General features: G+C 40.7%; 2 protein-coding genes across 2 annotated transcripts in view; one reads left to right on the forward strand and one right to left on the reverse strand.

The window, feature by feature from the left end:
* The window catches only part of MRPL37 (mitochondrial ribosomal protein L37), a 911,410-nt gene that overhangs the window by 464,657 nt on the left and 430,708 nt on the right, over window positions 1-16,045 (forward strand). The window lies entirely within an intron of this gene.
* NDC1 (NDC1 transmembrane nucleoporin) overlaps window positions 1-16,045 on the reverse strand; it is a 67,616-nt gene that overhangs the window by 8,639 nt on the left and 42,932 nt on the right. Inside the window, exons 15-16 of the mRNA XM_050803088.1 lie at window positions 14,823-14,886; window positions 12,541-12,641 (exon numbers count right to left, since the gene is read on the reverse strand). Coding sequence (XP_050659045.1) covers window positions 12,541-12,641; window positions 14,823-14,886 — 165 coding nt within the window. The remainder of the gene's footprint in view (window positions 1-12,540; window positions 12,642-14,822; window positions 14,887-16,045) is intronic.

A 16,045-nucleotide genomic window follows, 5' to 3' on the forward strand; every position in this document is an offset into this window, starting at 1 on the left:
CCACCAATTTGAAATCTGCCTCTGGAATCTGCTAAGTTAGCTATCTCAACCATCCGCTTTCCAGCTTTGAAAGTTTTGTTGCTATTATGTACTCTCCTGTTTATGGATTTATGTATTATAAAATACCTTTTCTATAGTTTAGTAGAGTTTTGGGGAAGGAACAAAATTTGATGCATGTGTTCAGTCTGCCACGGTAACTTCAGTGTTATTTAATATTTCACTGAATTTCACTGAATTTAGTGCTATTTAAGTATTTCACTGAATTTCAACTACTACCTAAAATTATCTCAAGCATGTTCCAGTCTTGGGAAACATTTTTAAAGTTGATAGTAGAAAAAATAAATGATTGGACTCAGAGTTATCGTGGCAGATTGAACAAATGCATCAAATTTTGTTCCATCATAATAGAAAAGTTATATTCTTTTCAATTTTCTTGCAAACATCCTGATTAACCCTCAGTATACCAGGAAAAACAGTCATCATCATTACTGCCTGGGTCCTATGAATACTTTATATCTTTTGTAGTCTAAAATCATTTTACAAACAATTTACAGATGACAAGGTAATGTAAAATAACATCATAAAACTTTAAATAAGACCAGGCACAATGGCTCACACTTGTAATCCCAGCACTTTGGGAGGCTGAGGAGGGACGATTGCTTGAAGCCAGGAGTTCTAGACCAGCCTGGGCAACATAGAAAGATTCTGTCACTACAAAAAATTTAAAAATTAGCTGGATGTGGTCCAACACCTGTAGTCACAACTACTCGGGAGACTGAGGTGGGTGGGAGGATTACTTGAGCCCAAGGGTTCAAGGTTACAGTGAACCATGATCATGTCACTGTACTCTAGCCTGGGCAACAGAGCAATACTCTGTCCCTAAAAAAATAAATAAATAAAACAAAATAAAAATGAAAATAAGAATATAAACATGGCAAATCCAAATTTTTATTCCGTATTTTCTAGGTTTTGAAGGTATACACACCTGAAATGAGCAATGTCCTTTGAATGCAACCAGCTGTTCACCAGCTATTATGCATAAATCTGGAATACATCCATCTTGTAAATACTAATTCCAAATTTAAGCTGTATCTCTAATAGGTTCTAGCTCATCAATACTGCTGGTTCTTTTTCTTGTATTTGCACCATCAAAATGCAGTACCTTAAAAAACTTTAGACAACTCATAATTTTGCTGAACAAAGAAGTACAGCCATTTTCTTTGCACCTTAATTGCAAAACATTTTCTTTTTCTTTCTTTTTATTTTTGAGACAGAGTATCGCTCTGACGCCCAGGTTGGAGTACAGTAGTGTGATCTCGGCTCACTGCAACCTCTGCCTCCAAGGTTCAAGCGATTCTCCTGCCTCAACCTCCCAAGTAGCTGGGATTACAGGCGCCTGCAACCACACCCACCTAATTTTTTCATTTCTTGTTTTTTGTTTTTTGTTTTTGAGACAGAGTCTTGCTCTGTTGCCCAGACTGCAGTGCAGTGGCACGATCTTGGCTCACTGCAAGCTCCGCCTCCCAGGTTCACACCATTCTCCTGCCTCAGCCTCCCGAGTAGCTAGGACTACAGGCATCCGCCACCACGCCCGGCTAATTTTTTGTATTTTTAGTAGAGACGGGGTTTCACTGTGTTAGCCAGGATGGTCTCAATCTCCTGACCTCATGATCCGCCCGCCTCAGCATCCCAAAGTGCTGGGATTACAGGTGTGAGTCCCGCGCCCAGCCATTTTTTCATATTTTTAGTAGAGACAGGGTTTCACCATATTGGCCAGGCTGGTTTCGAACTCCTGACCTCAAGTGATCCGCCCACCTCAGCCTCCCAAAGTGCTGGGATTACAGGCATGAGTCACCGCACCCAGCTGCAAAACATTTTCATTCTTAGGTTTATAAATACAAATTCAAATGATCAATTCCAGTGGCTTTTTTTCTTTGACATCACCTATTGCCTTCTTATCTTTGTATACACACACCCACCTTCAGCACCTATCCCCTTACAAATTGTATAAAGTAAATTTTGGCACACAAATACAACAGAAAATGAAGGAACACTGGTCATGTGTACTCTTAGCAAAATGAGAGATTTAAGTTCTTATTATAAAATACTGTGGGATGAAGTCTTTCCTGTTGAATGACTTACTAGATAAGCATACCATACCAGATACATTTCCTTTCTCTCCTTAAAAACCTATTGTTCTGTAATCCTTGGGTTTCAGGAAAACATCTAGAATACATCAACTGAAGGTTCACAGTCTGAAATTCCTCTTTTTTTTTTTTTTTTTTATGAGATGGAGTCTCACTCTGTCATCCTGGCTGGAGTGCAATAACGAATGATCTCAGCGCACTGCAACCTCTGCCTCCCTGGTTCAAGCAATCCTCCCACCTCAGCCTCCCTAGTAGCTAGGATTAGCAGGCATGCGCCACCATGCCCAGCTAATTTACTGCTATTTTTAGTAGAGACGGGGGGTCTCACCATGTTGGCCAGGCTGGTCTCGAACTCCTGACCTCAAGTGATCTGCCCTCCCCGGTTTCCCAAAGTGCTGGGATTACGTGAGCTACTGTGCCCAGTACCGAAATTCCTCTTATATTTCACCATCATCATTAAAGTCTAGAGCTATGCTGTCCAATATGGCAACCACTAGCCATATGTAGCTATTGAGCACCTGAAATGTGGCAGGTCTGAACTGAGATATGCTACAAAGTGAAAAATAAACACCAGATTTCTAAGAATTAGCATGTAAAAATGGATATAAAAGATCTCATTGGTAATTTTATCTTGATTACATGATAAAATGATACTACCTTAAATACTGGTTTAAATAAACTGTACTATTAATGTCACCTGTATTTTGCCAATTTATCTACCAGAAAATACAAGAATACATAGGTGACTGCATTTTATTTCTATTGGACAGAACTGGTCTAGAGTGCTGCTATCTGTCTCTCTGCATTTGTCTTCCAATGTGTCTCAGTAATTGTTTTATTGGCAATTTTCTTCCCTTTACCATTGTGGACAGAAAATTTAAAAATTATGAATTATCAATTGTATTCAGTGAAAGCTTTAAAAAAGACTACAAAGATGTGTGTCTAGACTTTTTATATAGCTTTTCATGAAAAATCATGCAATACTACATGATTTTATCATTCTTCTGTTTTCATATTAGTCTTTTTTACAACATAATAACTAATGAGTAATGATAAAATAATTCCTAGGATAATCGACAGCAAATTGTTACAAGATAGTGAAAATGTACAATCACCAGATCTATAATATACCTTAGATTTTAAAAGGGCCCAACAGACCTACATGGATAATTGCAAGAGAATACATTTTGTTGATTTTTTTTTTTTTTTTTTTTTTTTTTTTTGCTTTTTTAGACAGGGTCTCACTCTGTTGCCCAGGCTGGAGTGCAGTAGTGCAATCATACCTCACTGTAGTCTCAAACTCAAGCAATCCTCCTGTCTCAGCCTCCTCACTATTAGAGGCTACAGGTGCACACCACAGCACCCAGCTAATTTTTTTAAAACCTTTTATAGAGACAGGATATCGCTTTGTTGACCGAGCTGGTCTTGAACTCCTGGCTTCAAGCAATCCTCCCACCTCAGTCTCTCAAAGTGCTGGGATTATAAATGTGAGCCATCACACCCAACCTGTTGAATTTTTTAAATAAGTAATTGCTCTCTTTGTTCTGTACAAGACCTCTAAGAAAGAATAAAGGTCCTAAAATAGCAATCTTTATAAGTAGTTAGAAATGCTCAAAAAAGAAATGCAAAAAATCAATTAGGTCCAACACACCCTAATGGTATAAGCATTAAATTAAGAAGGAAAATCTCAGTTTAGAGTAAATGTGTCCTTAACCCCTCTCTTATTCTCACTAATCTCACACTAGCCACATTTGTAACAAAAGATAAGCAGGCCTCAGGTTTAGAGACCTCAGCAAATAAGAGTATCGAGCTAGAATTTAAAATCATTAACTTTTCTCACTTTAATTGCCTTATCCTTAATTCTGATATCAAAAAGCACTGAAAACAAAAAAATTTCTGTAACCTTATTTTTTCTTTGTGAGACAGGGTCTCATTCTGTTGCCCAGGCTGGAGTGTAGTGGTATGATCACAGCTCACTGAGCTTTGACCTCCCAGGCTCAAGTGATCCTCCCCGCTCAGCCCCCAAGTAGCCGAGACTATAGGCTTGTGCACCTCCCCACCTAAATTTTGTTGTTGCTGTTGTTGGAGACAGGACTTCACCATATTGACCAAGGGCTCAAGCAATCCATCAGCCTTGGCCTTCCAAAGTGCTGGGATTACATGTGTGTGCCACCATGCCCAGACAATCTTTTTTTTTAAAGTGATGTGATGTTGTAACAAAAGATGTAAATCTTTTGGTGGCAAAGCTGACCTGACCTGGACTCATCTGGCAGTAAAACATGACCTGTGCTGACACAGGCTATTTACAGTCTTCATCCTACTTTACCCCACTTAATCTGAATATTCAGAGAGTTAACCGGAGAAAAGCATTAATGTATCTGATTAAGGGGATTCTACCTCAGATACCAAAAGGAAAGTAATATAGTATATGATATATATACACACACACTATGTCACATTTTTAAAATTAAAAAACATCTGAATTCTGAAATATATGTTAGGGTTTGAGATAAAGGACTATAGACCCATATTCTATTTGTAGCAAGTCAAACTAGTTTTCCTTTACAATAGTCATAAAATTTCCTTTTAAATACATTTATGTTTAAAATAAATGACTTAGCTGGGCGTGGTGGCTCACGCCTGTAATCCCAACACTTTGGGAGGCCAAGGCAGGAGGATCGCTTGAGCCTAGGAGTTGGAGACCAGCTTGGGCAACAAAGGGAGACCCTATCTCTTTATAATAAAAAAAAAAAAGAATAAATGAATGACTTAAAACACTAAGTAGATACAAGCTCAGGGAAATAAGATATGACTAAATGACAACAGTATGTGATAATATAGTTATGACAAAAATTATGAAGATAATATATGAATGGTTTAAACTGGGTATCTGATACTATGTCTGCTAGATTGCTTGCTAATAGCATTGACAGCAATACTTTTTCTTAACCTTTCTTTTAATCTGAAAGATCTTTTCTCCTGTATAAGAATTATCGTGTGGCTGGATGCAGTAGCTCACGCCTGAAATCTCAACACTTTAGGAGGCCGAGACAGGCAGATCGCTTGAGCTCATGAGTTCAAGAGCAGCCTGGGCAACATGGCAAAACCCTGTCTCTACTAAAAGTACAAAAAACTAGTTGGGCATAGTGGTGCATGCCTGTGGTCCCAGCTACTTGGGAGGCTGAGGTGGGAGGATCACTTAAGCCCAGCGTGAGAAGTTGCAGTGACCAGTTTGGGTGATAGAGCAAGACTCTGTCACGCAAAAAAAAAAAAAAAAAAAAAAAAAGTCATGCAGCATAGGAATAATGACAACAAAGTAATAAGAGCTAACCTTTACTAAGCACCTATTATGGGTCATACATGCCAAGGGCTTTACAGAGATAATCTCATTTATTCTTCACAACCGTATAAGTTAGCTAGCTATCATTATCATCGTTCCCATGTTCCAGATACAAAAACTGATGTTTAGAGATTGCCATATTTATTGGTTCTATACTTTTTGGTTTTGTTTTTACATTTTATGCTTTCTGAAATGAAGATATATGTTCCAACTAATGGCATCTTAGATTCGAAGAAATATAATAAATGTTATTTTCCAACTAGGAAACAGTAGAAGCTGGAATTCAGACACAAGTCAGTCTGACTCCAGATCTCACACTTTGACACATCTGCCATACTGCCATTCTATTGTGAAAAAGGAGGTTAAGAAATGCAAACCTCTGCCAAGCTCTCCCAAAGGTAATCTAAAAGGGTGGCCTGCAAAGGACTTCAGGTTCAAAACCCTAGTTTCCAATTTTGACTCAACCATTTACTAGGTACAATCATGAATAAGTTGTACTCACACAGAAAATAGTTTCTAAAAGAGACTTCAGGATGAGCCTTCTTTTAACCTCACAGGGTTTTACAAAAAAAATTTTTTTAAACAATTTCTTTTGGAATACTATGCAAATGTTAGGTAAAGCAGCATAGGACTTTACAGAAACCAAGAATAGACTCTGACTGGTACAATGTTGGTCAAGGGTATCTGGGCCTTCAAATCCATAGCTCCAGACCTCAAGAATATTCCCTTCTTTCCCCCATTCCTCCTTCCAACCCCTACATTCTCCAGGAGCTATTAATTATCTCACATCTCTCTATCCCCTACTTGCAAGACTAGCTCAGATTCACCTGTCATATGTTCTCTGATCACCCTGTATTTCTTTTTTTCTTTTTTTGAGACAGAGTTTTGTTCTTGTTGCCCAGGCTGAAGAGCAATGGCACAATCGCAGCTCACTGCAACCTCTGCCTCCCAGGTTCAAGCGATTCTCCCACTTCGCCTCCCAAGTAGCTAGGATTATAGGCGTCCACCATCACGCCCGGCTAATTTTTTGTATTTTTAGTAGAGACAGGGTTTCACCATGTTGGCCAGGCTGGTCTCAAACTCCTGACCTCAGGTGATCCACCCGCCTCAGCCTCCCAAAGTCCTGGGATTACAGGCGTGAGCCACCGTGCCCAGCCTCATCCTGCATTTCTCTGCACAGTGGCACTGACTACAACTGTAGTTCTTTGTATGATTATCTGTTTTACATCCTGGAAGCTCCTGGAGGGCAGGAACCCTGTCTTTTTCCATTCTGTATCGTATCACATGCTAACTGCTTGATAATTAAATAGTTACTGGAGGGATGGATCTGTGAATGGCATAAAGGTAAACATCAATATTCCAAGTACATCAAAATTTGACCTTCAAATGATGAGGCAAAAAAATATAATAGATAGGGCTGATCAACTTCATCAGGATGACATCGGCCTTTGCACAGAAACCAAGGCTATCTAAAGAATGTAAAACATATTTTAAAGACGAAAAGGTTCTGGAGATGGATGGTGCTGATGACTGCATAACAATGTGAATATATTCAATGTCATAGAACCATACACTAAAAAATAGATTAAAAATTGTCATTTTTATGTTATGTATATTTTACTAAGTTTAATTTTTTTTTTTTCCTAGAGACAGGGTCTCACTCTGTTGCCCAGCCTGGAGTACAGTCACATAACTCACTGCAGCCTCAAATTCCTGAGCTTACATGATCCTTTAGCCCCAGCCTCCCAAGTAGCTGGAACTATAGGCTAGCATCATCACATCCGGCTAATTTTTCAAGTTTTTTTATAGATACTGTCTCACTATGTTGCCCTGGCTGGTCTTGAATTCCTGACCTCAAGCTATCCTCCTGCCTCATAGCCTCCCAAAACGCTGGGATTACAGGCATGAGCCAACGCATTTAGCCAAAAAATTTTAATTATAAAATATGTCATTTTGGTTCCTAATATTTTGTATGTAAGCACCCTTTTTAAAAACAACAGTAAAATCCTGTGGACTTCCAGAGGTTAATACTTGCTGTCCATCCACTGATAAAGGAAATAACTACTATGAATTCAGCAATGTTTTCAAATGAATTTGTATTTTAATTAACCAAAACAGCATGTAAAAACATCTGAGAAAACAGCTGCAAACATGCTGGAGAATGGTAATCATTCAAATGAAAGTATGTATGTCCCTTATAATAACTGTGATCTCCAGGATGGTCTGGCCATTGGCAGAAACCACTGAGCTAGCTAGCATTTCCATCACTCTACTCCTTGCCCTCTGAATAGTTTGAAGAGTGAAAGGCTCCCCTTCCCTTTCACATTTTGCCTTTAATGATTCAGTGAAATGGCTGATGTTATTGATACTGAAAAGTAAAACAAAAGGATACAACAGTTCCACACAATTGTTCCTTAGTAACACCCAGAAGCCAGTAATGTACAACTTGCCTTAAATTACAGAGATACTTAGAACTTACTGTCTTCACTTTGATCCCTTCTAGACCAAAGAACAGAAAGCCAAAAATATATAACAGGGATCATATGAGTCACATCACATTCCTGCCTCTCAAAACAAAAAGATGGTTTGGGAGCATTTTAATCAACCCATTGCATCAGAATTGTCACTAAATTTAAGCCCCAAAACAGAAGCCTTTGTCCACTGAACCAGCAATGACGCAATCCAGCAGCCATCCAACAAGCATTAAATAAGTGCCTGTCATTTGCCAGCTACTATATCAGATGATGGGAATAGAGGTAAGACAAAGTCCCCACCTCTACTCTGGCTAATATGAAGAGGAGACAATAAAAGTCAATAAAGACAATGAAGTATTGAGGGGGGAGTTATAGAGTAGCGTCAGACCAAAGGAGAAAAATATGTTCTAGACAAAAAAGGAAAAAAAAGGCAGCATGTGCAGAGTTAGAGTCAAGTTAAGAAAATAAGATATATTTGGTGGGAGGCAGAGACTGAATAGTCTATGGTGGTTATAAGAGCAGAGGACTCATGGGAATAGCAGAGTGGCTGGAATCAGAGCATGAAGTAACTCAGTTGAGAGTCTATAGGGGCAAGAGGATGTAATAATTCAGGACAAAAATGCCAAGATCCTGAAGCAAGGCAGGAGGGATCGGCAAGAGAATGGGTGGATAGTGGAACTGCCACATGGGTGCAGCTCAAGGACATGGGGACAAAGGAGTTGAAGGAATTGGTAATAAAGTGGTTGAAATAATAGACTACAAGGTCCAAACTGGATACAGAAAGGCATATACGTAGTCAGGAGGGAGCTGAAAGACAAAGAACATGGGGAAAAGGAACTGGAAATCCTGGTAGGATCAAAGAAACTGTACAGAAGCAGCAAGGACATGAAAGGGCTGCACCTGGAGCAAGGGCTCTTACACTGGGTCCATAGACCTAAGGGAAAAATTCCAGGGGTACAAACTTGAATTACACATTTATCTTTACTAAGATCTAATTAAAATCCAGCAATTCCTTCAACTATGAATGTAAGCAACAAATCGTAGTAGCATTAGCAGTTCCTGTGACTTTGTCACCAACAGAAATCACCAATATCTCCGTATCTCAATACAATTGTTACAGTTATCCTGAAATACCATTCATCTTATCCCTACCTCAAAATAAGTTACTGGACTCACTGACAGATCTTGTTATGTAATGCAATAATTAAAAACCACATATTACTGTATCATAAATTTAACATCTTGATAATTATATTTCAATATAACTGATTTTCTTTCTAATCCTAAGCACTTTATGCATTTAAGAACATGATTCTGAGAAGAAGTTCATGGGCTTCAACAGACTGCCAAAGGAATCCTTGGAACAAAAACATTTAAGGACTCTAGCTTACAGGGTAGAATCCTGGAGTTTCAAGCTCTGGCGGTGGAGTATTCAGGGGATAATTGGGCCTAGGTGATAGTTGTGGGTTGAGAGGGTATACAAATGGGTAGTGAAGAGGAGGAAGTCAAAGAATTGTGCAGACAGGGTGTCGGGCAGATTACCCACACAGACTCTGAATTACTCATTACAATCAACCTCAGGATGTAGAGTGGAAAAAAAAAAAAAAAGAAGACTGTGAGGCAGTTTGCAAAATCTGATGATGGCAGAGCATGACCAAAAGGTTGACCATGATGTGGCTTAAGGGAAAATAGACATTATAAGCCCACATAAGGAGGAGTTTTATACTGAGAAGCTAAGTATCAGGTCACTGGTCCTGCTCTCTTTGTTCTATCTTTTCTCAACATCCAAAAATATGCTGCTTTGCCTTGTTCTACTCTGCCCCTCCAAAGTATCCTCCAAAGTATTCTCCATTCCAACTCCCATTTCTAAGTAAACAGGGCCTGCTATGACTTAAATTTGTCACTCAAAAAGGATGTGCTAGAAACTTAATCCCCAATGCACCAGAGTTGAGAGGTGGGGCCTAATGGGAGGTGTTTAGGTCAGGAGGACTCCACTCTCAAGAATGAGTTAATGCAGATTATAGAGACCATCCTGGCTAACACAGTGAAACCTTGTTTCTACTAAAAAAACAAAAATTAGCTGGGCATAGTGGCGGGTGCCTGTAGTCCCAGCTACTGGGGAGGTTGAGGCAGGAGAATGGTGTGATCCCAGGAGGCGGAGCTTGCAGTGAGCCGAGATCGCACCACTGCACTCCAGCCTGGACGACACAGCAAGACTCCGACTCAAAAAAAAAAAGAAAAAAAGAAAAAAATACATAAATCAGTTGGGCATAGTGGCATGCACCTGTACTCGCAGCTACTCAGGAGGCTGAGGCAGGAGAATCACTTGAACCCGGGATACGGTGGTGGAAGTGAGCTGAGATCACACCACTGCACTCCAGCCTGGGCAACAGAGCAGAGACTCTGTCTCAACCAAAAAAAAAGCGGGGAAGGGATGTGGATCTGTAGCTTCTTCCCAGGTCTACTGCACTGCTAATGCCCTGCAATCAGACTGGGCTCTACTCCCAGCTCTGCCACCTAGGAGATTGTGTGTGAGATCTGAGGTAAGTTTGCTGCACTACTAAGCCTCCCTCATCTATTAAAAAAAGGGCGAAAACACTTCCACCTTGCTGACTTCACAAGATAGTTATAAAGATCAAATAATAATGATATCAAATTACTCTCTAGACTATAAGCACTGTACCATTATTGTTATTTTAACTATACTGAGAGAGTGGAAAAAAATAATGTTATGAGCATCAAAGATATGCCCAAATCATGGTCATCCTATTGTGCAGTCAGAAAAACCAAATACTCGAAGCTGCAGGGAATTACTAGGAAACTATTTATTTACAGAAAGGTACTTGGGAAAGAGTACAAATAATAAAACTATCCATGTAGACACACACATCTCAAGTAACACACATGAGAAAGTACTCACAAAAAGTGCTCAAAGCAAAAAAATCACTGGTTTTGATGGGTAAGATTTTCTAATAGGTAAAATGAATTGAGTTTTAAAGAAAGAAATGGAGAAGCATATTTTCTCTTCGTTATCTTTTATTTTTTTGAGACAGGGTCTCACTCTGTCACCCAGGCTGGAGTGCAATGGTGTAATTTTGGCTCATTGCAACCTCTACCTCCTGGGTTCAAGAGATTCTCCCCTGTCAGCCTCGTAAGTAGCTGAGACTACAGGTACACACCACCACACTCTGCGAATTTTTTAAAAATTTTTTGTAGAGACAGAGTTTCATCATGTTGCCCAAGCTTCTCTTCATATCTTAAATGGTTTCCCAAGACCAAAAGATGCACCAGTTTTATCATTTTATCATTTAAGCCTAGTTCAATTCCACTTCCTCCAGAAGGCCTACTATATCCACCAGATGCTTTTTTTTTTTTTGTGAGACAAGGTCTCGCTTTGTGGTCCAGGCTGGAGTGCCGTGGCACGATCTCCACTCGCTATAACCTCCGCCTCCTGAGTTCAAGCAATTCTCCTGCCTCAGCCTCTCGAGTAGCTGGGACTACAGGCTCACACCACTGTGCCTAGCTAATTTTTCTATTTTTTTTTTGTAGAGATAGGGTTTCACCTTGTTGCCCAGACTGGTCTTGAACTCCTGAGCTCAGGTGATCTGCCCATCTTAGCCTCCCCAAGTGTTGGGATTATAGGTACAAGCCACTGTACCTGGCCTCCAGATGCTATCTCTACATGCCTCTAGCACTTAGTGTTTACAGCTGTCATGTGACATAAGGTGACATAAAAAGTACCAAGCAACATGAAGTTAGAAAAAGAAGCCTGCTGCAAAGCAGAAAGCATGTGTTTTATTTTTTGCCCTTCTTTAAGTCTAGGACCAAGAAAACCTATTAGTTAAAACTAGCCATCAAGCCTGGTGATAGGCATCTATTGGCCTCAGCTCTTGAGCCTCAACCCAAAAGGGCACTTTATCTGCAAGGGTCATTTAATTACAGGTCACTTTCGGTAGCTACAAATTGTGTAAGGATTCACTTTTGTCAGTGAACAGAAGTCTAGTATTTTAAACAATGTGTTTAATACCAGGGGCATACCCTACAGGTTTAGTATACTTTCTTTTTCTGTTTCTGTAAAATGTTATAAGCAGATTAAAAGTTTTCTCTTCCTAAACTTTTAGTTTTGTTTTTTAAAATAGAGACAGGGTCTCGCTCTGTTACCTAGGCTGCAGTGCAGTGGTGGAATGGTAGCTCACTATAGCCTCAAACTCCTGGCTCCAATGATTCTCTCATCTCGGGCTCCTGAGTAGCTGGGACTACATGCATACACCACTATGGCTAGCTAATTTTTTATTTTTTGTAAAAACCGAGTCTTGCCATGTTGCTTAGGCTGATCTCAAACTCTCAACCTCAAGTGACCCTCCAGCTTCAGCCTCCCAAAGCACTAGGATTACAAGCATGAGCCACACCGGCCTCTTTTCTGTCTTTTAGATTGTAATTTCCTGAGGGCGAAAAAGTACATTATTTTAACTTCCAACATGTTCTGTCACTCGATAAATGTGATATATAGGAAACAAGCAAAGCACTGGGTGGGAGGGGAAGATGACCTCTACCCCCTCCCAACCCACAGATTGCTTACCTCTTGCAGCGTCAACAAAGTATTAAGGATAGCTGGTAGTGTAGTCTGGACAACTCCAAATCTATCCTCTGTAAATGATGCTGCTACTAAGTGCGACAGACCTCAAGGGAAAAAAGAAAAAAAGGTTAAAAGTGAATCAAAATTAGGCAAAACTATTTGAAATACATCTATTTTAGAAAGGATTAATATTCTGAATATAAAAAGAAATAAAGGCTGGGCATGGTGCCTCACACCTGTAATCCTAACACTCTGGGAGGCTGAGGTGGGCAGATCGCTGAAACCAAGGAGTTCGAGACAAGCCTGGGCAACATGGTGAAACCCCTTCTCTACAAAAAATACAAAATTAGCCAGGTGTGGCACCACAAACCTATAGTCCCAGCTACTCGGGAGGCTGAGGTGGGAGGATTACTTGAGCCCAGGAGGCAGAGGTCGAAGTTAGCAAAGATCACACCACTGCACTCCAGCCTGGGCAACAGAGTGGCACTGTCTCGAAAATAAAAAGTAAAAATAAATAAAAAATAAATAAATAAATAAACAGAGGAGCAATTCAATAGAAAAATGGGCAAAAAAATCGGAATAGGCACTGAAAAAAGTACTCAACTGCATTAGTTATGAATAAAATAACAGTCTCTGGCTTTACATTCTATTAGGAAGAAAATTTTAAAAATAATATAGTGTTGGGTAATAATATGTGCCAGGAAAAAAAAAAAAAAAACCATGTGGTAAGGGCATACAGCTTGTGAGGACGATACTTTTCAGAGAATGGTCAGCAAAGGCCTCTGAGCATCATTTAAGCACTGAGAAGGTTGTATCTATATGATGAAAAGAAACAGCTCTTTAACAACTAAGTTTTCATAATTAACATAAGTTAACATAAGTTAAAAACAATCTATCTGTTGCACTTTTTTGAAGTAGAGAAAGATACAAAAGAATCCAGGCTCGACAGCCTGGGCAACATAGCAAGACCCTGTCTCTTTAGCTGGGTGTGGTGGCATGCACCTGTAGTCCAAACTACTCAGGAGGCTGAGGGAGGAGGACTGCATGAGCCCAGGAGTTCAAGGTTGCAGTGAGCTATGATCATGCCATTGAACTCCATCTTGGGAGACACAGCAAGACTCCATCTCTTAAAACAAACAAACAAAAAGACTAAGTGTGGTGGCTTACACCTGTAATCTCAGCACTTTGGGAGGTCAAGGCAGGAAGATGACTTGAGCCCAGGAGTTCGAGGCCAGACTGGATAATCTCATCTCTATAAAAAAAAATTTTTTTTTTTTTTTTTTTTGAGAAGGAGTTGCGCTCTGTTACCCAGGCTAGAGTGCAGTGGCATGATACCGACTCACTGCAGCCTCCACCTCCCAGGTTCAAGTGATTCTCCAGCCTCAGCCTCCCAACTAGCTGGGATTACAGGCACATGCCAGCATGCCTGGTTAATTTTTGTGTTGTTAGTAGGGAAGGGGTTTCACCATGCTGGCCACGCTGGTCTCGAACTTCTGACCTCAGGTGATCCGCCTGCCTTGGCCTCTCCAAAGTGCTGGGATTACAGGCGTGAGACACTGCAACTGGTCCAAATTTTTTTTTTTTTTTTGAGACGAAGTCTTGCTCTGTTGCCCAGGCTGGAGTGCAGTGGCCGGATCTCAGCTCACTGCAAGCTCCGCCTCCCAGGTTTACGCCATTCTCCTGCCTCAGCCTCCCGAGTAACTGGGACTACAGGCGCCCGCCACCTTGCCCGGCTAGTTTTTTGTATTTTTTAGTAGAGACGGGGGTTTCACCGTGTTAGCCAGGATGGTCTCGATCTCCTGACCTCGTGATCCACCCGTCTCAGCCTCCCAAAGTGCTGGGATTACAGGCTTCAGCCACTGCGCCCGGCCCAAAAAATTTTTTTAAAACAAAAATTAACAGGGTGTGGTGGTGTGCAACCGTGGCCCCAGCTACTCAGGAGGCTGAGGTGGATTGCTTGAGCCCAGGAGGTCGAGGATACAGTGAGCCGTGTTCATACCACTACACTTGAGCCTGGACCAGAGCAAAACCCTGTCTCAAAAAAAAAAAAAAAAGAACCCAGGCTCAGTTTCTCTGCTTACATACAAGAAAAAATTGTGCCCAAATCGAAGTACGCCTAAATATATTTTTCAAAATGATCTAAATAAAACAAAGATATAAAAACGAATCTGTACATTCAAAGACTGAGATCAAGGACCAGAACTGACCTTTCATCTTTCATGGATGATACTTCAATATTTAACTGACAGTTAAAATCACAGTTACAGTTCACAGCCAATGCTTACCTTCTAATGCCCAAATATGCATTTGGGCATCTGAAAAAACAGCCTGAATGGAGGCCTCTGGGTGCTACAAATAAAAACAAAAACATTTAAGTGAGTTCCCCTGAAAACTCCATTGTTTCCTTTAATTAAATATGTAGACTATAAAATAAAAAATTCACAGCTGCCTCTCAATAATTAAAATTTAAAATAAATTATTTTATATTTAACTTGGTGATTACTCATTTAATACAACAAAGCATTCTACCATCAACTCATTGTGTGGCTCTTGCCAAGTCTCTAAATCTCTGTGCCTCAGTTTCTAATTTAAAGTTACATATACTCAAACCACCTCGGAGGATTAGTACAAAGATCACTTAAGTGAATGGTTACAGAAACTCTTTTTAAAAAATTTGGCTGGGGCCGGGCACGGTGGCTCAGGCCTGTAATCCCAGAACTTTGGGAGGCCAAGGCAGGTGGATCACGAGGTCAGGAGTTCGAGACCAGCCTGGCCAACACAGTGAAACCCCCGTCTCTACTAAAAATACAAAAAATTAGCTGGGCATGATGGCAGGCGCCAGTAATCCCACCTACTCAGGAGGCTGAGGCAGGAGAATCGCTTGAACCCGGGAGGTGAAGGCTGCAGTGAGCTGAGATTGTGCCATTGCACTCTAGCCTGGGCAACAAGAGTGAAATTCCATCTCAAAAAAAAAAAAAAGAAAAAGAAAAAAACTTAGCTGGGTGCAGTGGCTCATGCCTGTAATCCTAGCACTTTGGAAGGCCAAGGTGGGTAGATCATTTGAGGTCAGGAGTTTGAGACCAGCCTGGCCAACATGCTGAAACCCCATCTCTACTAAAAATACAAAAATTAGCTGGGTTTGCTGGCATGCGTCTGTAGTCCCAGCTATTTGGGAGGCTGAGGCAGAAGAATTGCTCGAATCCAGATGGTTGAGATTGCAGCGAGCCAAGATCACACCCGTGCATTCCAGCCTGGGATGGCCGGACGTGGTGGCTCATGCATGTAATCACAGCATTCTGGGAGGCCAAGGTGGGTGGATCACCTGAGTCAGGAGTTCGAGACCAGCCTGGCCAACACGGTAAAACCCTGTCTCTACTAAAAATACAAAAATTAGCTGGGCGTGGTGGCACATGCCTGTAGTCCCAGCTACTTGGGAGGCTGAGGCAAGAGAATCGCTTGAATCTGGGAAGCGGCAGTTGTAGTGAGCTGAGATCATGCCATTGCACTC

This window comes from Macaca thibetana, chromosome 1 (assembly GCF_024542745.1).
Source record: "Macaca thibetana thibetana isolate TM-01 chromosome 1, ASM2454274v1, whole genome shotgun sequence".
NCBI lineage: Eukaryota > Metazoa > Chordata > Mammalia > Primates > Cercopithecidae > Macaca > Macaca thibetana.